Source organism: Oncorhynchus tshawytscha, linkage group LG11, assembly GCF_018296145.1.
Source record: "Oncorhynchus tshawytscha isolate Ot180627B linkage group LG11, Otsh_v2.0, whole genome shotgun sequence".
Classification (NCBI taxonomy): Eukaryota; Metazoa; Chordata; class Actinopteri; order Salmoniformes; family Salmonidae; genus Oncorhynchus; species Oncorhynchus tshawytscha.
Window position 1 is genome coordinate 50,367,436 of NC_056439.1, and position 23,253 is coordinate 50,390,688.

General features: G+C 43.8%; 1 protein-coding gene across 2 annotated transcripts in view; it reads left to right on the forward strand.

The window, feature by feature from the left end:
- The window catches only part of xdh (xanthine dehydrogenase), a 58,001-nt gene extending 38,653 nt beyond the window's left edge, over positions 1 to 19,348 (forward strand). Inside the window, exons 22-33 of one of the 2 annotated variants that reach the window (XM_042330269.1) lie at positions 5,847 to 5,933; positions 6,321 to 6,512; positions 6,906 to 7,051; positions 7,762 to 7,843; positions 8,043 to 8,138; positions 12,550 to 12,678; positions 12,924 to 12,998; positions 15,795 to 15,937; positions 16,627 to 16,741; positions 17,265 to 17,519; positions 17,893 to 18,060; positions 18,142 to 19,348. In XM_042330269.1, the coding sequence (XP_042186203.1) occupies positions 5,847 to 5,933; positions 6,321 to 6,512; positions 6,906 to 7,051; positions 7,762 to 7,843; positions 8,043 to 8,138; positions 12,550 to 12,678; positions 12,924 to 12,998; positions 15,795 to 15,937; positions 16,627 to 16,741; positions 17,265 to 17,519; positions 17,893 to 18,060; positions 18,142 to 18,192 (1,539 nt within the window). In that variant the 3' untranslated portion in view covers positions 18,193 to 19,348. Of the gene's footprint in view, positions 1 to 5,846; positions 5,934 to 6,320; positions 6,513 to 6,905; positions 7,052 to 7,761; positions 7,844 to 8,042; positions 8,139 to 12,549; positions 12,679 to 12,923; positions 12,999 to 15,794; positions 15,938 to 15,995; positions 16,049 to 16,626; positions 16,742 to 17,264; positions 17,520 to 17,892; positions 18,061 to 18,141 lie in introns of both variants that reach the window. The other variant, XM_042330270.1, reaches the window with a different exon arrangement.
- Positions 19,349 to 23,253: the final 3,905 nt, after the last annotated feature.

Genomic DNA, 23,253 nt, shown 5'->3' on the forward strand with positions numbered 1-23,253 from the left:
ACATGCCTGTACACACACAGACACAGGCACAGACACAGACACAGACACATGCACAGACACATGCACAGACACAGGCACACACACACACGCACACACACACACATTCAAACACACACATGCATACACAAACCACAGAAAACAACGCAATCTATAAGTCCAGTCGAGAAGTACTATGGACACAGTTATATGAACTTGACACAAAAAAAATGCTGATTATTAATTGATAGTAGCAATGAACAATAATATATATATATATATATATATATATATATATATATATATATATATATATATATATATATATATATATATATATATTTGTATAAAGACATAGGACAATACAGTAATCATATTATGAATATTTACCTGGATTTGGGTGAGGCACAGCATCGAATAACATCTTTCAAAACTCAAAGTAATTTGTGTTTATTAAACTATTTTGTGACTAACAAGTGAAGAGGAAACATAGCACACAGCTATACAGCAGGTTGACAAGGTAAGTTCTGACTTATTACTAAACTCAGCTGGATCTGTAGTCAGACAGATAGGCTGTTATTCTCAGCTAGTATAATATTTATTCTACAATAAATTGCTGTTTGCTCTCAAGAAAAATGAAGAACCTGCTAAGTGAATAAATACGAACATGAATCTGAGGTAAAGTAGATGGGATGTTATCATCGGTGGAAACTCGATTGTCATACTTGAGTAAAAGTCACCCAGTAAAATACTACTTGAGTAAAAGTCACCCAGTAAAATACTACTTGAGTAAAAGTCACCCAGTAAAATACTACTTGAGTAAAAGTCACCCAGTAAAATACCACTTGAGTAAAAGTCACCCAGTAAAATACTACTTGAGTAAAAGTCACCCAGTAAAATACTACTTGAGTAAAAGTCACCCAGTAAAATACTACTTGAGTAAAAGTCACCCAGTAAAATACTACTTGAGTAAAAGTCACCCAGTAAAATACCACTAGTAAAAGTACCCAGTAAAATAGTACTTGAGTAAAAGTCACCCAGTAAAATACTACTTGAGTAAAAGTCACCCAGTAAAATACCACTTGAGTAAAAGTCACCCAGTAAAATACCACTTGAGTAAAAGTCACCCAGTAAAATACTACTTGAGTAAAAGTCACCCAGTAAAATACTACTTGAGTAAAAGTCACCCAGTAAAATACCACTTGAGTAAAAGTCACCCAGTAAAATAGTACTTGAGTAAAAGTCACCCAGTAAAATACTACTTGAGTAAAAGTCACCCAGTAAAACACTACTTGAGTAAAAGTCACCCAGTAAAATACTACTTGAGTAAAAGTCACCCAGTAAAATGCCACTTGAGTAAAAGTCACCCAGTAAAATACTACTTGAGTAAAAGTCACCCAGTAAAATACTACTTGAGTAAAAGTCACCCAGTAAAATACTACTTGAGTAAAAGTCACCCAGTAAAATACCACTTGAGTAAAAGTCACCCAGTAAAATACTACTTGAGTAAAAGTCACCCAGTGAAATACTACTTGAGTAAAAGTCACCCAGTAAAATACTACTTGAGTAAAAGTCACCCAGTAAAATACTACTTGAGTAAAAGTCACCCAGTAAAATACTACTTGAGAAAAAGTCACCCAGTAAAATACCACTTGAGTAAAAGTCACCCAGTAAAATACCACTTGAGTAAAAGTCACCCAGTAAAATACTACTTGAGTAAAAGTCACCCAGTAAAATATTACTTGAGTAAAAGTCACCCAGTAAAATACCACTTGAGTAAAAGTCACCCAGTAAAATAGTACTTGAGTAAAAGTCACCCAGTAAAATACTACTTGAGTAAAAGTCACCCAGTAAAATAGTACTTTAGTAAAAGTCACCCAGTAAAATACTACTTGAGTAAAAGTCACCCAGTAAAATACCACTTGAGTAAAAGTCACCCAGTAAAATACTACTTGAGTAAAAGTCACCCAGTAAAATACCACTTGAGTAAAAGTCACCCAGTAAAATACTACTTGAGTAAAAGTCACCCAGTAAAATACTACTTGAGTAAAAGTCACCCAGTAAAATACTACTTGAGTAAAAGTCACCCAGTAAAATACTACTTGAGTAAAAGTCACCCAGTAAAATACTACTTGAGTAAAAGTCTACAAGTTTTTGGTTTTAAATATACTGAAGTATCAAAAGTAAATGTAATTGCTAAAAAGTACTCAAGTGTCAAAAGTCAAAGTAAAAGTTCAAACCATTTCAAATTCCTTATATTAAGCAAACCAGATGGCACAATAAAAAATATATAAATATTGACGGATATCCAGGGACACACTCCAACACTTAGACATAATTTACATACGAAGCATTTGTGTTTCGTGAGTACCATTTCTTGCCATAATATGGACTTGGTCTTTTACCAAATAGGGTTATCTTCTGTGTACCGCCCTACCTTGTTACAACACAACTGAATGTCTCAAGCGCATAACATTTTAACAAGGCACACCTGTTAATTGAAATGCATTCCGTGTGACTACCTCGTTGTTCTGGTTGAGAGAACGCCAAGTGTGTCCAAAGCTATCATCAACTCAAAGGGTTGCTACTTTGAAGAATCTCAAATATAAAATATATTTTGATTTGTTTAAAACTTTTTTGGTTACTACATGATTCCATATATGTTATTTCATAGTTTTGCTTGATTGTGATTTGAAATGATCCACAGCTAAAACATTTTAAACGGTAATGATCCATTGTGGCTCTTTAGGTATATTCTACCACGGGGATAGGCTACCATGGGGATTGGCTACCACAAGGATAGTCTACCACGGGATAGTCTACCACAGGGATAGTCTACCACGGGGATAGGCTACCATGGGGATAGGCTACCACGGGGATAGGCTACCATGGGGATAGGCTACCATGGGGATAGTCTACCACGGGGACAGTCTACCACGGGGATAGGCTACCACGGGTATAGTCTACCACAGGGATAGTCTACCACGGGGATAGGCTACCACAGGGATAGTCTACCACGGGGATAGGCTACCACAAGGATAAGCTACCACAGGGATACGTTACCACAGGGATAGGTTACCACGCGGATAGTCTACCACGGGGATAGGCTACCACGGGGATAGTCTACCACGGGGATAGTCTACCACGGGGATAGTCTACCATGGGGATAGTCTACCACAAGGATAGGCTACCACAGGGATAGGTAACCACAGGGATAGGTTACCACGTGGATAGTCTACCACGGGAATAGGCTACCACGGGGATAGGCTACCACGGGGATAGTCTACCACAGGGATAGTCTACCACGGGGATAGTCTACCATGGGGATAGTCTACCACGGGGATAGGCTACCACAGGGATAGTCTACCACGGGGATAGTCTACCATGGGGATAGTCTACCACAAGGATAGGCTACCATGGGGATAGTCTACCACAAGGATAGGCTACCATGGGGATAGTCTACCACATGAATATTAATAATATATTTGCGTTTGTGACTTTTGCTACAATCATAAAATATTGAAACATTTTGATCAGCCTTTTCTCAGACAAGTACATTGAAGACTTCCTAAAAGAAAGATAAAAAGAAGTACAGAAATAATGTACGTTGATCTTATTTAAATCAAATCAAATCAAATCAAATCAAATCAAATTTTATTTGTCACATACACATGGTTAGCAGATGTTAATGCGAGTGTAGCGAAATGCTTGTGCTTCTAGTTCCGACAATGCAGTAATAACGAGCAAGTAATCTAACTAACAATTCCAAAAAAACTACTGTCTTATACACAGTGTAAGGGGATAAAGAATATGTACATAAGGATATATGAATGAGTGATGGTACAGAGCAGCATAGGCAAGATACAGTAGATGATATCGAGTACAGTATATACATATGAGATAAGTATGTAAACCAAGTGGCATAGTTAAAGTGGCTAGTGATACATGTATTACATAAGGATGCAGTCGATGATATAGAGTACAGTATCAACGTATGCGTATGAGATGAACAATGTAGGGTAAGTAACATTATATAAGGTAGCATTGTTTAAAGTGGCTAGTGATATATTTACATCATTTCCCATCAATTCCCATGATTAAAGTGGCTGGAGTAGAGTCAGTGTCATTGACAGTGTGTTGGCAGTAGCCACTCAATGTTAGTGGTGGCTGTTTAACAGTCTGATGGCCTTGAGATAGAAGCTGTTTTTCAGTCTCTCGGTCCCAGCTTTGATGCACCTGTACTGACCTCGCCTTCTGGATGACAGCGGGGTGAACAGGCAGTGGCTCGGGTGGTTGATGTCCTTGATGATCTTTATGGCCTTCCTGTAGCATCGGGTGGTGTAGGTGTCCTGGAGGGCAGGTAGTTTGCCCCCGGTGATGCGTTGTGCAGACCTCACTACCCTCTGGAGAGCCTTACGGTTGAGAGCGGTGCAGTTGCCATACCAGGCGGTGATACAGCCCGCCAGGATGCTCTCGATTGTGCATCTGTAGAAGTTTGTGAGTGCTTTTGGTGACAAGCCGAATTTCTTCAGCCTCCTGAGGTTGAAGAGGCGCTGCTGCGCCTTCCTCACGATGCTGTCTGTGTGAGTGGACCAATTCAGTTTGTCTGTGATGTGTATGCCGAGGAACTTAAAACTTGCTACCCTCTCCACTACTGTTCCATCGATGTGGATGGGGGTGTTCCCTCTGCTGTTTCCTGAAGTCCACAATCATCTCCTTAGTTTTGTTGACGTTGAGTGTGAGGTTATTTTCCTGACACCACACTCCGAGGGCCCTCACCTCCTCCCTGTAGGCCGTCTCGTCGTTGTTGGTAATCAAGCCTACCACTGTTGTGTCGTCCGCAAACTTGATGATTGAGTTGGAGGCGTGCGTGGCCACGCAGTCGTGGGTGAACAGGGAGTACAGGAGAGGGCTCAGAACGCACCCTTGTGGGGCCCCAGTGTTGAGGATCAGCGGGGAGGAGATGTTGTTGCCTACCCTCACCACCTGGGGGCGGCCCGTCAGGAAGTCCAGTACCCAGTTGCACAGGGCGGGGTCGAGACCCAGGGTCTCGAGCTTGATGACGAGCTTGGAGGGTACTATGGTGTTAATTTTGAGGAGAATTGAAGGCTATGGACTAGTGCTCAATATGTACACATAGATATGCAGAACGTGTGCATCTACAACACACACTGTATAGGTCTACAATACTACTACAATACATTGCATGCTGGGTAGTTAATCTACAGTTTTTTGTTTAATACAAATAATGAACAAATTACCTACTTTTCCTTCCTTGTATATACAGTAGGTAGCTAGCATGCTAGAAGCTTACTATAGATGGAATCTTCATGTAAGCAATTTTGACTATTTTATCTCTCTCTCTCTCTTTCTGTCCCTTTCTCTCTCTATTGTTCTCTCGGTCTCTCTCTGTGTGTCTCTCTCGCTGTCTCACTTTTGGTCTCTCTATCTATCTCGCTCTGTCTCGCTTTCGGTCTCTCTCTCTGTCTCGCTTTCGGTCTCTCTCTCTCTTTCTCTCTCTCTGTCTCGCTTTCTGTCTGTCTCTGTCTCACTTTCGGTCTCTCTCTCTCTGTCTATTTCGCTTTCTGTCTGTCTCTCTCACTTTCTGTCTGTCTCTCTCTGTCTCGTTTCGGTCTCTCTCTCTCTGTCTCTCTCTGTCTCTCTCTGTCTCTCTCTGTCTCGCTTCGGTCTCTCTCTCTCTGTCTCTCTCTGTCTCTCTCTCTCTCTCTCTGTCTCGCTTCGGTCTCTCTCTTTCTGTCTGTCTCTCTCACTTTCTGTCTGCCTCTCTGTCTCACTTCGGTCTCTCTCTCGCTGTCTGTCTCTCTGTCTCCCTTCGGTCTCTCTCTCTCTCTCTCTGTCTCTCTCCCTAGGTGGGCTTTATGAAGTCAGGTAAAGTGGTGGCTCTGGAAGTGACCTACTACAGCAACGCAGGCAACTCCATGGACCTCTCTCTCTCAGTGAGTACACACACACACACACACACACACACACACACACACACACACACACACACAAACAGGCTCACACACACACAGGCACGCACACACACATGCACACACACAGACACACGCGCGCACACACAGGCTCACACACAGACACACGCGCGCACACACACACACACAGGCTCACACACAGACACACACACACACACACACACACACACAGACACACACAATTGTTCACAGATCAAGAAAAATCAATGTCTTGTTAAATCACAACTTTAATGTTAATTAAGGTCTGTTTTAACTCTCAAACCTCAGTTATAAAGTCTGTCTGTGTGTGTGTGTGTGTGTGTGTGTGTGTGTGTGTGTGTGTGTGTGTGTGTGTGCGTGTGTGTGCTCTAGATCATGGAGCGTGCGTTGTTCCACATGGAGAACTCTTACAGCATCGCTAACATTAGAGGGCGTGGCTACATATGTAAGACACACCTCCCGTCCAACACAGCCTTCCGAGGGTTTGGCGGGCCACAAGGAATGTTGATTGCTGAGAGTTGGATGAGTGATGTAGCTCTGAGCCTCGGGCTGCCCGCCGAACAGGTGCACATACTCACAAGCCTCGTCTGTGTTTACAAACAGGAATTTACTGTCAATCAGTGTAATATCTGTGAGACTTGTCTCAAGTTATTCTGTGTCTGTGTGTCCGTGTGTCCGTGTGTCCGTGTGTCCGTGTGTCCGTATGTGTGCGCATACGTTTGTGTGTGTGTGTGTGCGCATGCGTTTGTGTGTATGTGTGTGTGTGTGTGTGTGTGTGTGTGTGTGTCCGTATGTGTGCGCTAACGTTTGTGTGTGTGTGTGTGCGCATGCGTTTGTGTGTATGTGTGTGTGTGTGTGTGTGTGTGTGTGTGTGTGTGTGTGTGTGTGTGTGTGTGTGTGTGTGTGTGTGTGTGTGTGTGTGTCCGTATGTGTGCGCATACGTTTGTGTGTGTGTAGGTACGTCGTCTGAACATGTACATCCAGGGAGAGAGGACTCCTTACAGCCAGATCCTGGATCACATCACTCTGGACCGCTGCTGGGACCAATGTCTGGAGATATCATCCTTCACCCAACGTAGAGCTGGAATAGAGACATACAACAGGTACACACACACACACACACACACACACGGTCCCACACACACACGTTCCCACCCACACACACACGGTCCCACACACACACACACACGTTCCCACACACACACGGTCCCAGACACACACACACACACATTCCTACCCACCCACCCACACACTCACCCACCCACCCACACACTCACCCACACACACACGGTCCCACACACACACACGGTCCCACATACACACGGTCCCACACACACACGGTCGCACACACACACGGTCCCACACACACACACGGTCCCACACACACGGTCCCACACACACACACGATCCCACACGCACATCCCACACACACACACACACGGTCCCACACACACACACGGTCACACTCACCCACCCACACACCCACACTGTCCCACACACACACGGTCCCACACACACACACGGTCCCACACTCACACCACCCACCCACACCCCCACACTGTCCCACACACACACGGTCCCAGACACACACACGGTCCCATACACACACACTGTCCCACACACACACGGTCCCACACACCCACACTGTCCCACACACACACGGTCCCACACACACACACGGTCCCACACACACACACGGTCCCACACACACACACACGGTCCCACACACACACACGATCCATCCTGGTTTCCATGGTTATTAAAAAAACCAGGCTGTTAGGCACCAGTGTCATGACGTCCTGTGTGTGTTTAGGGACCACCGTTGGACTAAGCGAGGGCTGTCTGTTGTCCCCACCAAGTTTGGTATCAGCTTCACCGCTGCCTTCCTTAACCAGGTCAGCGCGCGCGCGTGCGCACGTGTGTGTATGTGTGTGTGTGTGTGTGTGTGTGTGTGTGTGTGTGTGTGTGTGTGTGTGTGTGTGTGTGTGTGTGTGTGTGTGTGTGTGTGTGTGTGTGTGTGTGTGTGTGTGTGATTATGTTGGCTGAGTTGTTTGCGTGTGATCAAACATAATTTTATTTGTGTGTACTTTTCAGGCCGGTGCATTGGCTCATATTTACACAGACGGCTCCGTGCTGTTGACTCACGGAGGGACTGAGATGGGACAGGGTCTAAACACCAAGATGGTGCAGGTAGGAGACTGACACACCAAGATGGTACAGGTAGGAGACTAACACACCAAGATTGTGCAGGTAGGAGACTGACACACCAAGATGGTGCAGGTAGGACACTAACACACCAAGATGGTACAGGTAGGACACTAACACACCAAGATGGTGCAGGTAGAAGACTAACACACCAAGATGGTGCAGGTAGGAGGCTAACACACCAAGATGGTGCAGGTAGGAGACTAACACACCAAGATGGTGCAGGTAGGACACTAACACACCAAGATGGTGCAGGTAGGACACTAACACACCAAGATGGTGCAGGTAGAAGACTAACACACCAAGATGGTGCAGGTAGGAGGCTAACACACCAAGATGGTGCAGGTAGGATACTAACACACCAAGATGGTGCAGGTAGGACACTAACACACCAAGATGATGGTGCAAGATGGTGCAGGTAGAAGACTAACACACCAAGATGGTGCAGGTAGGAGGCTAACACACCAAGATGGTGCAGGTAGGATACTAACACACCAAGATGGTGCAGGTAGGAAACTAACACACCAAGATGGTACTGTCAGGACACTAACACACCAAGTGTAGTTCTCATTTCTGTATAAGGCTTAAAATACAGGATAAAATGTTGCTAATGTATGTCACGTGATTTAAAACACAGGGCCCTAAAATGACAGGTAGACAGGTGTCCATTGACCCAGGGTTTTAATCAACAAACACAATATCGCCCACCATTGTTTTGACATTTGTAACGGAAAAGGAAGATATGGGAGACATTTTCTCAACTTTGTCAAGATTACATCCGTTTGACAAGATAATATTTTTTTTCTTACTTTCCCTCATTGCGACACATGACGATGGAAACAGTGTTTTTCGAATAAACGATGATTGACTAATACTTTTGGGGATATCTGGGGTAAGTCAAGTCATGGCCCCAGTTGCATATGCAACTCAAAAATGTTCGCTAGGAAACCCATAACCTAATAGCCTATGTAAATTATGGTGACAATGACCTGTGATGAAAATAACCAGATGGGAAGTTAACACGGGCTTTTTAAACCCTCCTGTTGTGTTCGTTTCATGATAATTCATTCTGTGTTCCCGGTCCACAATGACCACCCCTTTATAGCTGATTATAAATCCATATTATCTCCTAATGTTGTGTTAGATCTTTTTATCAACTTATGTTCTTGTGATAATTACATGATTTGAACTTCTATTTGCTATTTATGGCCTGTAGGCCTCATTGACCTGAGCTCATACAACTCGTTTTTGAGTAAAAAAAAAAGCATAATGTCTGGATTATTTGGACGATAACAAATACTCAGATGAAACATATTGTGCTATTTATCACAGACTACTTTGTGTCAAAGAAGATTTATAAAAATATGATTTATATTGTTTGGTCACCAGAGCTGAAAAAGAGAAAAGTTCTATATATTATTGAAACAATGTTGCGATTGTTTGTGAGAATGCCAACAGGTGTGGTTTCCATGGGGGGGAAGATTATATTGGGGACAGATTCTACCGGGGAAAGATTCTACTGGGGAAAGATTCTACCGCAGAAAGATTCTACTGGGGAAAGATTCTACTGGGGAAAGATTCTACTGGGGAAAGATTCTATTGGGGAAAGATTCTACTGGGGAAAGATTCTACTGGGGAAAGATTCTACTGGGGAAAGATTCTATTGGGGAAAGATTCTATTGGGGAAAGATTCTACTGGGGAAAGATTCTACTGGGGAAAGATTCTACTGGGGAAAGATTCTACTGGGAAAGATTCTACTGGGGAAAGATTCTACTGGGGAAAGATTCTACTGGGGAAAGATTCTACTGGGGAAAGATTCTATTGGGGAAAGATTCTACTGGGGAAAGATTCTACTGGGGAAAGATTCTACTGGGGAAAGATTATATTGGGGAAAGATTCTACTGGGGAAAGATTCTACTGGGGAAAGATTCTACTGGGGAAAGATTCTACTGGGGAAAGATTCTACTGGGGAAAGATTCTATTGGGGAAAGATTCTACTGGGGAAAGATTCTACTGGGGAAAGATTCTACTGGGGAAAGATTCTACTGGGGAAAGATTCTACTGGGGAAAGATTCTACCGGGGAAAGATTCTACTGGGGAAAGATTCTACCGGGGAAAGATTCCCCTGGGGTTTGCCATGGAAGCTAAGAAGGTGTGTGTGTGTGTGTGTGTGCGTCTGTGTGTGTGTGTGTGTGTGCGTGTGTGTGTAACCAGTGCTGTACTGCACCGCTGTAGCTCTGCGTTGTGTGTGGTTGATTGAGACTATAGACGTGGGACTTTTGGAGATCAGGTAGTTTTAATTAAGCAGAGTTCACTCTCTGCATCCTCCATCTGCATCCAGAAGGAAATAAAACATTTGTAGAGCCACATTATGTTCTGCGAATCGTCACCTCTTTCTACAACAGATGCACAATAGGAGGGACTGGGATCATTCGAGGAGCTAGCCATCGTTCACACATACAATAGCCTGCTAATAACTTAGCTAGCTATTAACCACATGTTGAATTCAGAATGTTGATAAAAAGTAGTTACACGTGCATCTTAACAATACCCTCCACTTATGAGTAACCTCTAAATATACATCATTATTCATGAACAGAACATTGTGTGTATGACTTTGTGCTTAATTAAAAGAATCAAACTTTTCTGAAGACAGAAAAAGCGTGCCTACCTCTCGCAGTGCATCAAAATGATTTGAGCACGAGCACGCAGGGCAAAACGTAAGTACCCACTCCTCTACTCCCAGGATGCACGCAGGGCAAAACGTAAGTACCCACTCCTCTACTCCCAGGATGCACGCAGGGCAAAACGTAAGTACCCACTCCTCTACTCCCAGGATGCACGCAGGGCAAAACGTAAGTACCCACTCCCAGGATGCACGCAGGGCAAAACGTACTCCCAGGATGCACGCAGGGCAAAACGTAAGTACCCACTCCTCTACTCCCAGGATGCACGCAGGGCAAAACGTTAGTACCCACTCCTCTACTCCCAGGATGCACGCAGGGCAAAACGTAAGTACCCACTCCCCTACTCCCAGGATGCACGCAGGGCAAAACGTAAGTACCCACTCCTCTACTCCCAGGATGCACGCAGGGCAAAACGTAAGTACACACTCCTCTACTCCCAGGATGCACGCAGGGCAAAACGTAAGTACCCACTCCTCTACTCCCAGGATGCACGCAGGGCAAAACGTAAGTACCCACTCCTCTACTCCCAGGATGCACGCAGGGCAACACGTTAGTACCCACTCCTCTACTCCCAGGATGCACGCAGGGCAAAACGTAAGTACCCACTCCTCTACTCCCAGGACATAACGCTACGTACCCAGGACCCTAGTACCCACTACTCCCAGGATGCACGCAGGGCAAAACGTAAGTACACACTCCTCTACTCCCAGGATGCACGCAGGGCAAAACGTAAGTACACACAGCATGTGCCGGAACTCAATTTTAAACACTAATTTGTAGTCTCACCCATTAATTTCTAATGACCGGTCATTTTTGACCGGGAACACCACAGGTGTACAAAAGTTAAATAAAACACCCAAAGTGTAATGAAATTCATCAAAGTTTATTTTGTTTGTTCAGATGCTCTTTGTGGACAAAGTCATGTGACCATTTTTTCAGAGAGAAAACGTGTAAATCGGTCCAATTCCACCAGAACACAGCAGGAGGGTTAAGAAGCATAAATATATGTTATTTCTACAGGCCTCTCAGATTGATCAAATGAATCAGATCTAATGATTTACGGCCTGTAGGGCGGGGGGGCTTGCTGATATTTTAATTATAATATGCCCACTGCTTGCAAAATAAATATACAAATAATGTTTCTTTGCAGGATAATGATTGTCCTGACTTTCAAGAATGCTTGAATTGATTTTCTGGTTGGCTGGATGCAAGTTTCACCATCCAATTATTTCAGAACTATAGGACTGGAAATTTCATCATGGCACGGACCGTGGCGCTATGTTTTGCAGAGGAGAATTATTAGAATATTAGTCAGTTATTGCATTTAATCCACGCTGGCTTTCGTGGGGCATGAACCAGATTAGTGGGGGACACAGGCTGTCACTCATGTATTAATGAACAATTTGCCTAAATAAGTCATGGAAACATTTCAACCACTGTAGGTTTTTTGGGGGGGAAAACGTTTTCCGTTGTTGGTGTTACATCATTACGTTAAGCTGGCAATTGTCGCATCCTATTTTCTACGCGAACTTTGTAGATGTCGACAAAGAATCACTAGAGAAGTTAATGGAAACAGAGCTCTCTCTCTCTCTATAGAGCTGGTATTTAAACTACTACATTAGTACACTAGTTATTCACTGGATAATTAAATACATCCACATATTTGTGTGTGTGTGTGTGTGTGTGTGTGTGTGTGTGTGTGTGTCAGGTGGCCAGTAGGACCCTGGGTATCCCCAGCAGTAAGATCCACATCACAGAGACCAGCACCAACACTGTTCCCAACACCAGCCCTACTGCTGCCTCTGCTTCCTCCGACCTCAACGGAGCCGCTGTGCATGTAAGACTCACACACACTCACCTGCTGCTTTCAATATCCTTTACTGCAGCCAATCTTCTAACCAATCTCTCTCTCTCTCTCTCTCTCTCTCTCTCTCTCTGTCTCTCGCTCTCCCCCTCTCTCCCTCTCTCTCTCTCTGTCTCTGTCTCCCCTCTCGCTCTCCCCCTCTCTCCCTCTCTCTCTCTCTCTGTCTCTGTCTCTGTCTCTCGCTCTCCCCCTCTCTCCCCCTCTCTCTCTCTCTCTAGAATGCGTGTGAGATCCTACTCCACCGTCTAGAACCCTACAAGACCAAGAATCCTAAAGGATGCTGGGAGGACTGGGTCAGTACCTGTCAATCATATACAGTCTTATTTCTAATTGGATGGTTTCATTGCTCATCTTTAAAGGCCCAATGCAGTCAAAATTCAGTTATTTCCTGTGTTTTGTATCATATTGTACAACAGCTGATGAAACTAGCATTGTAAAGTGTGAAAAAGGTGCTATATCCTGATGGTTGTTGGTTGAAAATACAATTTACACAGGAGCTTCTAATCAGCAGGTTTTTTCATGGGTGATGTTTTGGCTCGCCTAGTGGCATTACCAGGCGGTTTAAGATAATAGACAAATAACAAAGATAGTTCCAAACCCCTCTGCCAATATTTACTAGATTTTACGTTACATATCCTACCCATTAGGTCCTTCCAATTAGGTCCCTCACTCAGACCTGTCCGGGACAGTCCTACCTATATTCAGGCTTGGGAAAGTACTTTTAGGTAAAAACCAGTAGTGTACACTACCGGTTAAAAGTTTTAGAACACCTACCCATTCAAGGTTTTTCTTTATTTTTACTGTTTTTTACATTGTGTGAAGAAATTCAAACTATGAAATAACACATGAAATCATGTGGTAACCAAAAAAATGTTAAACAAATTAAAATTGAGTTTATATCTGAGATTCTTCAAGTAGCCACCCTTTGACTTGATGACAGCTTTGCACACTCTTGGCATTCTCTCAACCAGCTTCATGAGGCAGTCACCTGGAATCCATTTAAATTGACAGGTGTACCTTCTTAAAAGTTAATTTGTGGAATGTCTTTCCTTCTTAACGTATTTGAGCCAATCAGTTGTGTTGTGACAAGGTAGGGGTGGTATACAGAAAATAACCAATCAGTTGTGTTGTGACAAGGTAGGGGTGGTATACAGAAGATAACCGATCAGTTGTGTTGTGACAAGGTAGGGGTGGTATACAGAAAATAACCAATCAGTTGTGTTGTGACAAGGTAGGGGTGGTATACAGAAGATAACCAATCAGTTGTGTTGTGACAAGGTAGGGGTGTATACAGAAGATAACCAATCAGTTGTGTTGTGACAAGGTAGGGGTGGTATACAGAAGATAACCAATCAGTTGTGTTGTGACAAGGTAGGGGTGGTATACAGAAGATAACCAATCAGTTGTGTTGTGACAAGGTAGGGGTGTATACAGAAGATAACCAATCAGTTGTGTTGTGACAAGGTAGGGGTGGTATACAGAAAATAACCAATCAGTTGTGTTGTGACAAGGTAGGGGTGGTATACAGAAGATAACCAATCAGTTGTGTTGTGACAAGGTAGGGGTGTATACAGAAGATAACCAATCAGTTGTGTTGTGACAAGGTAGGGGTGGTATACAGAAGATAACCAATCAGTTGTGTTGTGACAAGGTAGGGGTGGTATACAGAAGATAACCAATCAGTTGTGTTGTGACAAGGTAGGGGTGTATACAGAAGATAACCAATCAGTTGTGTTGTGACAAGGTAGGGGGTATACAGAAGATAACCGATCAGTTGTGTTGTGACAAGGTAGGGGTGGTATACAGAAGATAACCAATCAGTTGTGTTGTGACAAGGTAGGGGTGGTATACAGAAGATAACCAATCAGTTGTGTTGTGACAAGGTAGGGGTGGTATACAGAAGATAACCAATCAGTTGTGTTGTGACAAGGTAGGGGTGGTATACAGAAGATAGCCCTATTTGGTAAATACCAAGTCCATATTATTGCAAGAACAGCTCAAATAAGCAAAGAGAAATGACAGTCCATCATTACTTTAAGACATGAAGGTCAGTCAATACGGAACATTTCAAGAACTTTTGAAAGTTTCTTCAAGTGCAGTCGCAAAAACCAAGAGCAATGATGAAACTGTCTCTAATGAGGACCGCCACAGGAATGGAAGACTCAGAGTTACCTCTGCTGCAGAGGATAAGTTCGGCAGTGTAGCCTAGTGGTTAGAGCGTTGGACTAGTAACCGAAAGGTTGCAAGTTCAAATCCCCGGGCTGACAAGGTACTAATCTGTTGTTCTGCCCCTGAACAGGCAGTTAACCCACTGTTCCTAGGCCGTCATTGAAAATAAGAATTTGTTCTTAACTGACTTGCCTGGTTAAATAAATTAGAGTTACCCGCATCAGAAATTGCAGCCCAAATAAATGCTTCACAGAGATCAAGCAACATCAACTGTTCAGAGGAGACTGTGTGAATCAGGCCTTTGTGGTTGAATTACTGCAAACAAACCACTACTAAAGGACACCAATAAGAAGAAGAGACTTGCTTGGGCCAAGAAACACGAGCAATGGACAGTAGACTGGTGGAAATCTGTCCTTTAGTCTGGAGTCCAAGCGATATGCCGTCCAATCTGGTTTGGGCTTAGTGGGACAATAATTTGTTTTTCAACAGAACAATGACCCAACACACCTACAGACTGTGTAAGGGCTATTTTACCAAGACGGAGAGTGATGGAGTGCTGCATCAGATAACCTGGCCTCCACAATCCCCCGACCCCAAAGGGTGGCTATCTGAAGAATTTGTTTAACACTTTTTCTGGTTACTACATGATTCCATGTGTGTTATTTCATAGTTTTGATGGTCTTCACTATTATTCTACAATATAGAAAATAGTACAAATAAAGAAAACCCCTTGAATGAGCAGGTGTGTCCAAACTTTTGACTGGTAGTGTATATTTTTAATGGAAAACTATTACAGTAAGGTATGCAATTGTTACCCAGAAATGATTTGATATAGAGATAAAAAATGGTTGAATTAGGCCTTTAACCCAGAGTTCTCTTCCTTTTAAACATCATGTGTTTTACTCCTGATCTGTTTTCAGGTGAACGCTGCCTACTTGATCTGTTTTCAGGTGAACGCTGCCTACTTGATCTGTTTTCAGGTGAACGCTGCCTACTTGATCTGTTTTCAGGTGAACGCTGCCTACTTGGACCGGGTCAATCTGTCTGCTAATGGATTCTACAAGTACGTCACCTGGAACACAGACACAAGTTTTAATCAATTACTCCTGATCTGTTTTCAGGTGAACGCTGCCTACTTTGACCGGGTCAATCTGTCTGCTAATGGATTCTACAAGTACGTCACCTGGAACACAGACACAAGAAAATAACATGCAGTGTATTATTACCCGTTTTAACAATACATGAATCATTTTGTTTTTTTCCCAAATAGTTTGCCTGTGAGGCAACACAATAAACTACCATTTACCTTTTTTATTTAACCAGGCAAGTCAGTTAAGAACAAATTCTTATTTTCAATGATGGCCTAGGAACAGTGGGTTAACTGGTCTAGGAACAGTGGGTTAACTGTCTGTTCAGGGGCAGAATGACAGATTTGTACCTTGTCAGCTGAGAGGGTTTGAACTCGCAACCTTCCGGTTACTAGTCACACGCTCTAACCACTAGGCTGGTTGCTAGCTTGCTACAATGCTGCTAAATGCTAGCTAATCTGCAATTGCTAGCTAGGCTAAATGCTAGCTGTTCTAGAATGTTGCTAAATGCTAGGTAGGCTACAAATGCTTGCTACACTACAAATGTTCGATTGATAGGCTAAATGCTAGCTAGGCTACAATGTTGCTAAATGGCACAACTGGAACCGAAAATCACCAGAAAGATTTCTTGGTGTAATTAACTGTTTATTTATGTCTTCCTCAGGACTCCAGACCTTGGTTATGACTTTGAGACCAACACAGGTCGTCCTTTCAACTACTTCAGTTATGGAGTGGCCTGCTCTGAGGTGGAGATAGACTGTCTGACCGGCAGCCACAAGGTGAGTGATGCGCTAGTGTGTGTTTCCCACTTCTCATGCGTACTTGAGAGATTTTAGGACTGCATCGATTGATAAGACACAAACCAATATCCTCCATCTCAAATCAAATCAAATCAAATTGTATTTGTCATGTACACATGGTTAGCAGATGTTAATGCGAGTGTAGCGAAATGCTTGTGCTTCTAGTTACGACAATGCAGTAATAACCAACGAGTAATCTAGCTAACAATTCCAAAACTACTACCTTATACAGACACGTGTAAAGGGATAAAGAATATGTACATAAAGATATATGAATGAGTGATGGTACAGAGCGGCATAGGCAAGATGCAGTAGATGGTATCGAGTACAGTATATACATATGAGATGAGTATGTAAACAAAGTGGCATAGTTTAAAGTGGCTAGTGATACATGTATTACATAAAGATGCAGTAGATGATATAGAGTACAGTATATACGTATACATATGAGATAAATAATGTAGGGTATGTACATACCCATTCCATCTCATCTCTCCATTAGAACATTCATACGTCCATCGTCATAGATGTGGGGAATAGTCTGAACCCAGCTCTGGACATAGGACAGGTAGAGGGGGGCTTTATGCAGGGTGTGGGTCTGTACACCCTGGAGGAGCTGAAGTATTCTCCCGAGGGATACCTGTTCACGCGAGGACCAGGCATGTACAAGATCCCCGCCTTTGGAGACATCCCCACTGACCTCACAGTGTCTCTGCTCCGAGACGCCCCCAACGACAAGGCCATCTTCTCCTCCAAGGTAGGGACTCTTATTGTGAAGGAAGCCCTCTTTCTATTCTTGTGGAACCCCCGTTTAATTAATCATACTTAACACTTATCTATCTATCTATCTATCTATCTATCTATCTATCTATCTATCTATCTATCTATCTATCTATCTATCTATCTATCTATCTATCTATCTATCTATCTATCTATCTATCTATCTATCTATCTATCTATCTATCTATCTATCTATCTATATCTATCTATCTATCTATCTATCTCTATCTATCTATATCTATCTATCTATCTATCTATCTATCTATCTATCTATCTATCTATCTATCTATCTATCTATCTATCTATCTATCTATCTATCTATCTATCTATCTATCTATCTATCTATCTAGGCAATAGGTGAGCCTCCTCTCTTCCTTGCGGCCTCTGTGTTTTTTGCCATCAAAGATGCCATCATCGCTGCCAGGAAGGAGTCAGGCCTTAGTGGGCCCTTCAGATTGGACAGCCCGGCCACACCTGAGAGGATACGCAACGCCTGCGAGGATCGCTTCACCAAACTGGTATGTTCATCACATCTCTAACAGTCCTTGAATAAAACTATGGAGACACACACTGATCTGTTGTTGTTGTTTTGGTTCCAGTGCCCCCCTGCAGAGCCAGGCACCTTCACTCCATGGGCTGTCGTAGTGTAAGATGAACGGAACTAGAGAGAGAAGAGAGAGAGACGGAGGGGGAAAAGAGTAGGATAGCAAGCAGAGAGAGAAAGTTAATCTGTTCCAAAATTATGCCATTCAATTCCTTTGTCTCAGTCTGAGGAAATGGCTGTTCTAATCAGTTTGTCATGGAGACAGAACCCTAATCAGTTTGGAATGGAGACAGAACCCTAATCAGTTTGGAATGGAGACAGAACCCTAATCAGTTTGGAACTCTTATCCTAACGCACACATGGGTGGATCTCGGTAGTGTAAAGGGGCATCATCTCCTTGTCTCCTGTCTCTCATCCTTACTGAGCTGAGAATTCAGAACAATATAGTGGATGTTGGGGGTCTGCTTTCACCTGTCCACTAGTTTTAGATCAGTGAAGAGGAAGAGACTATTAAAGATGAAGCCCAGATCTGAAGCCTACCTGGCTATCAGCACTTTGACCTAGGAAGCAGTCCTAGTCCGGTTCCCCACATAGCCACCATGGTGCGTTCCAAAATAGGTCAGGGGGCCACAGATTCTGATTGGAGGAAAGTGTTGCTGAGGCCGCGGGAACAGACCAATCACACACCACTGTAACTGTTGATGATCTTTTTCAAGGGATGTCAATAATTTTCAGACCTCACTGCATATCATATACAAATGACGTATGATCAATTCACTATCTGTAATGATGCCTGTTATATACCTTTATCAAATAAGTCAACATCTTGTATTTGTGTGTAAAAGAGATGATAAGTGTGTTTAAATTAATATAATTTCCTAAATGTATGATATTTTATACAATTTAATTTAATATGCCTTTTACTAGCAGAAATTTTGATTTTATTTAGTGGTTGTGTTGAGGAATAGAGTTTTATAGGAATCATTTGTTTAATTTGTTTTATGTGTAATCTCAGGTTTTAGTAAAACAGCACCATCTGGTGGCCGGTAGTGTGTCTGCTGTGCTACTGTTTTCAATTCAACTTAGTTAAATACTACTTGACTGACACAGAAATAACTCAATTACTTCAACTACTTGATAAGACCGAGACAAACAATTAAAAGAGACTATCAAGCATTGGTGTAATTGAAGAATCAGCTTTATTTAACATTTCAATAATGTACAGAGTTTGTCTGTTGAATAAACATAGATTTCCAATCCTCTGTCTCTGTCCTCTGACTGTGTGTTATGCTGTATATAAGTGCTTGCTATGCAGTGTGTGTACACCCATTCATATTAGAGGATTTGGCTATTTCAGCCACACCCGTTGCTGACAGGTGTATATAATCAAGCACACAGCTATGCAATCTCCATAGACAAACATTGGCAGTAGAATGGCTCGTACTGAAGAGCTCAGTGACTTTCAACGTGACACCATCATAGGATGTCACCTTTCCAACAAGTCAGTTTGTCAAATTTCTGCCCTACTAGAGCTTCCCCCGGTCAACAGAAAGTGCTGTTATTGTGAAGTGGAAAGATCTAGGAGCAACAACGGCTCAGTCGCAAAGTGGTAGGCAACGCAAGCTCACAGAACGTAAAATGTACTCAGCCTAACCCCTTGACTAGCTCTTTGTTAAAGCTGATAAGAGAGAGACCAGAGAGCCATGAAAAAGAGACAAGATTGAGGCATTGTTGTGATTTACAGAATAAAATAGTCATGGAACCTGTGTAGCTGACTGTTCAGATAGAAACTCCTCCTCCCATTGTTACTTCTAACCTGTAGTCTCTACAGAGTGAAGACACTTCCTCCCATTGTCACTCAGCTGTCTTCTAACCTGTAGTCTCTACAGAGTGAAGACACTTCCTCCCATTGTCACTCAGCTGTCTTCTAACCTGTAGTCTCTACAGAGTGAAAACACTTCCTCCCATTGTCACTCAGCTGTCTTCTAACCTGTAGTCTCTACAGAGTGAAGACACTTCCTCCCATTGTCACTCAGCTGTCTTCTAACCTGTAGTCTCTACAGAGTGAAGACACTTCCTCCCATTGTTACTCAGCTGTCTTCTGACCTGTAGTCTCTACAGAGTGAAGACACTTCCTCCCATTGTCACTCAGCTGTCTTCTAACCTGTAGTCTCTACAGAGTGAAAACACTTCCTCCCATTGTCACTCAGCTGTCTTCTAACCTGTAGTCTCTACAGAGTGAAGACACTTCCTCCCATTGTCACTCAGCTGTCTTCTAACCTGTAGTCTCTACAGAGTGAAGACACTTCCTCATGTTGGTTTCTTTATATTCAGTCGTCACTCACTCTATATTCTCTGATCTGCCTATTCCTTGTGCTCACCTGCTAAGCAGTGAAATCGACCCTGTTATTGACACACACACACACACACACACACACACACACACACACACACACACACACACACACACACACACACACACACACACACACACACACACACACACACGCAGTTTGCATGTGTATTTACTGTGTGTTTGTACCAGTGTGTGTGGACCTGTGTTCATTCAAAAAGCAGCTGGTGATAAATAGAATCATTTCCTTTCAACAGTGAATCATACGCACAGTACAGTATGGACACAGCACACTCATTGAAAAACTATCCCTCTAATAACAAGTCATTGAACACAATCTAAAAGATAGACATTTAAAATGTCTGTTACAATTGCAACACACATTACTTAATCTAGAATACTTTTCCCCCCATTTTAATCAAGGTGTATCTGGGCCTTTGTCAGCACGCCTACACTTCCCACCACACAAGGAGGATGGGAAAGAGAAAAATCAATGCAGCAGAATATACAAGACAATGAAATGTACTTACTTGAGTTGCTGTCATGGCAGCAGGACCTGTGAGATGTCCAGTCCCTTCCTGTCTGTCCAGTGTGGGGTGAAGACCACTCCTCTCTATGTCCTTATCTGTCACACCCTGATCTGTTTCACCTGTCTGTGATTGTCTCCACCACCCTCCAGGTGTCGCCCATCTTCCCCACTATCCCCTGTGTATTTATACCTGTGTTCTCTGTTTGTCTGTTGCCAGTTCATCTTGTTTGTCAAGTAAACCAGCATTTGTTTGTCTCAGCTCCTGCTTTTCCCCAGTCTCTCTTTTTCTCGCCTTCCTGGTTTTGACCTTTGCTTGTCCTGTCTCTGTGCCCACCTGCCAGACCACTCTGCCTGCCCCTGAATCTGAGCCTGCCTGCCGTCCTGCACCTTTCCCCCACCTCTGGATTACCGACCTCTGCCTGACCTGAGCCTGCCTGCCGTCCTGAACCTTTCCCCCACTACTCTGGTCATCGACACCTGCCTGCTCTGACCTGTTGTTTGCCTGCCCTGTTGCTGTAATAAACATTGTTACTTCGACACAGTCTGCATCTGGGTCTTACCTTCAAACCTGATGCCTATCACTTGCACAGAGGAGAGAGAGAGAGAGATATGAACAGAGAGAGATATGAACAGAGAGAGATATGAACAGAGAGAGAGAGAGAGAGATGTGAACAGAGAGAGAGAGAGAGAGAGATATGACACCACCTTGGCCCATGCGAGTGCCCTGCTGGACATCAGCGTTAAATGTACACTGTCCTCGAGCGGTCCGAAGAACGCTGCAGCTCGAAAATGAGGGAGCACTGGGAGAGAGAAGCCGAGCAGGTTCCGGAATCTCCAGCGTAGCGCTCCGGAGTTCGTAAGCGGGGTTCTCAGGTTACTGGGGTAGGCTGGGAGATTATGGGTGTGACCCGCTGCCTAGTGGGGAATCCGTGGAATTGCTCCAGCAAAGTATCACACTTCTGGTCATGGCGTTCTGCCAGGGTCCCTCCATAAGACCTTGAAGTAACTCCTCGTGTTTTCCAATGGTGGCCCCTTGCAGGCAGCTTGGAGGGTACTATGGTGTTGAATACTGAGCTGTAGTCAATGAGCAGCATTCTTACACAGGTATTCCTCTTGTCCAGATGGGATAGGGCAGTGTGCAGTCTGATGTTGATTGCATTGTCTGTGGACCTATTGGAGCAGTATGCAAACTGAAATGGGTCTAGGTTGGCAGGTAAGGTGTAGGTGATATGATCCTTGACTAGTCTCTCATCACGAAGTGCTTTGAGAGACTAGGTCCACTAGAGTATTGTGGTTAAGTGTTTAAAGAACATCTCGCGTACACAGCCCCATGTTGGACCATTGACGCAATCGCTGTTTGGAGATTACACAGTTAGTTTAGCTCAGACCCGTGCTGTGTTCACTGAGTGCTGGAACCACAAGGTTACATGTATAACCAAGGTGGCGGTGCCCCCATTTCTCACAGAACGCGCTAATGATTTAAAACCTACACCACACACTGTGAGAAGTAATGTGGATAAGGTTTGAGGAACATCTCGCGTACACAGAACCTTGTTGGGCCAATGACTCAATCGCTGTTGGGGGATGTCGTACCGACTTAGGCAGGCGCCTCAGTCAGTGCAGCTCAGACCCACGCTGCGTTCACGCAGGGCTGGAACCACGAGGTTACAAGTATAACCAAAGTGCCGGTGCCCCCGTTACTCACAGAATGCGCCAATATTACCTCCCCCTTTGGGGTGGGGTGGGGCCAGCGTCAGGGGACAGCGGTGGCTTGGGCCATAGAGGAATATGGGTCCTTCCTACTATCAGTACCACAGCTTTGCGCTCTCCCGCTCTCAGGGCATTACTCGGAGTGGCAGCAAAGCTGCACCCTCTCATCCTGGCTAAGTTGGACACTGGAGAAAGGTTATGGTATCCAATTCCATCGAACTCCTCCCCCGTTTTCGGGCGTGGTGATGAAGACAACCGAGAAAGAATCCGATCTTGTGAAGGAGATTACTGAAGTTTTGGCGAAGAAGGCTGTCACAGTAGTTACCAAAGAGCAAAATGACAGCAGGCAATATTCGCCCTACTTCCCGATGCCAAAGAAGACGGGGGTGGGGGGGGGGCTTTCAAAAGCATAGACCTAAAGGATGCATACTTTCATGTGCCGGTGTATCAGCATCACAGGAAGTTTCTGCGTTTCGCCTTCCAAGGGGTGGTGTATGAGTATGTGAGGATACCATTTGGGTACACACTGGCAACTCGCACCTTTTCCAAATGCGTGGAGGGCTGGCATTGGAACA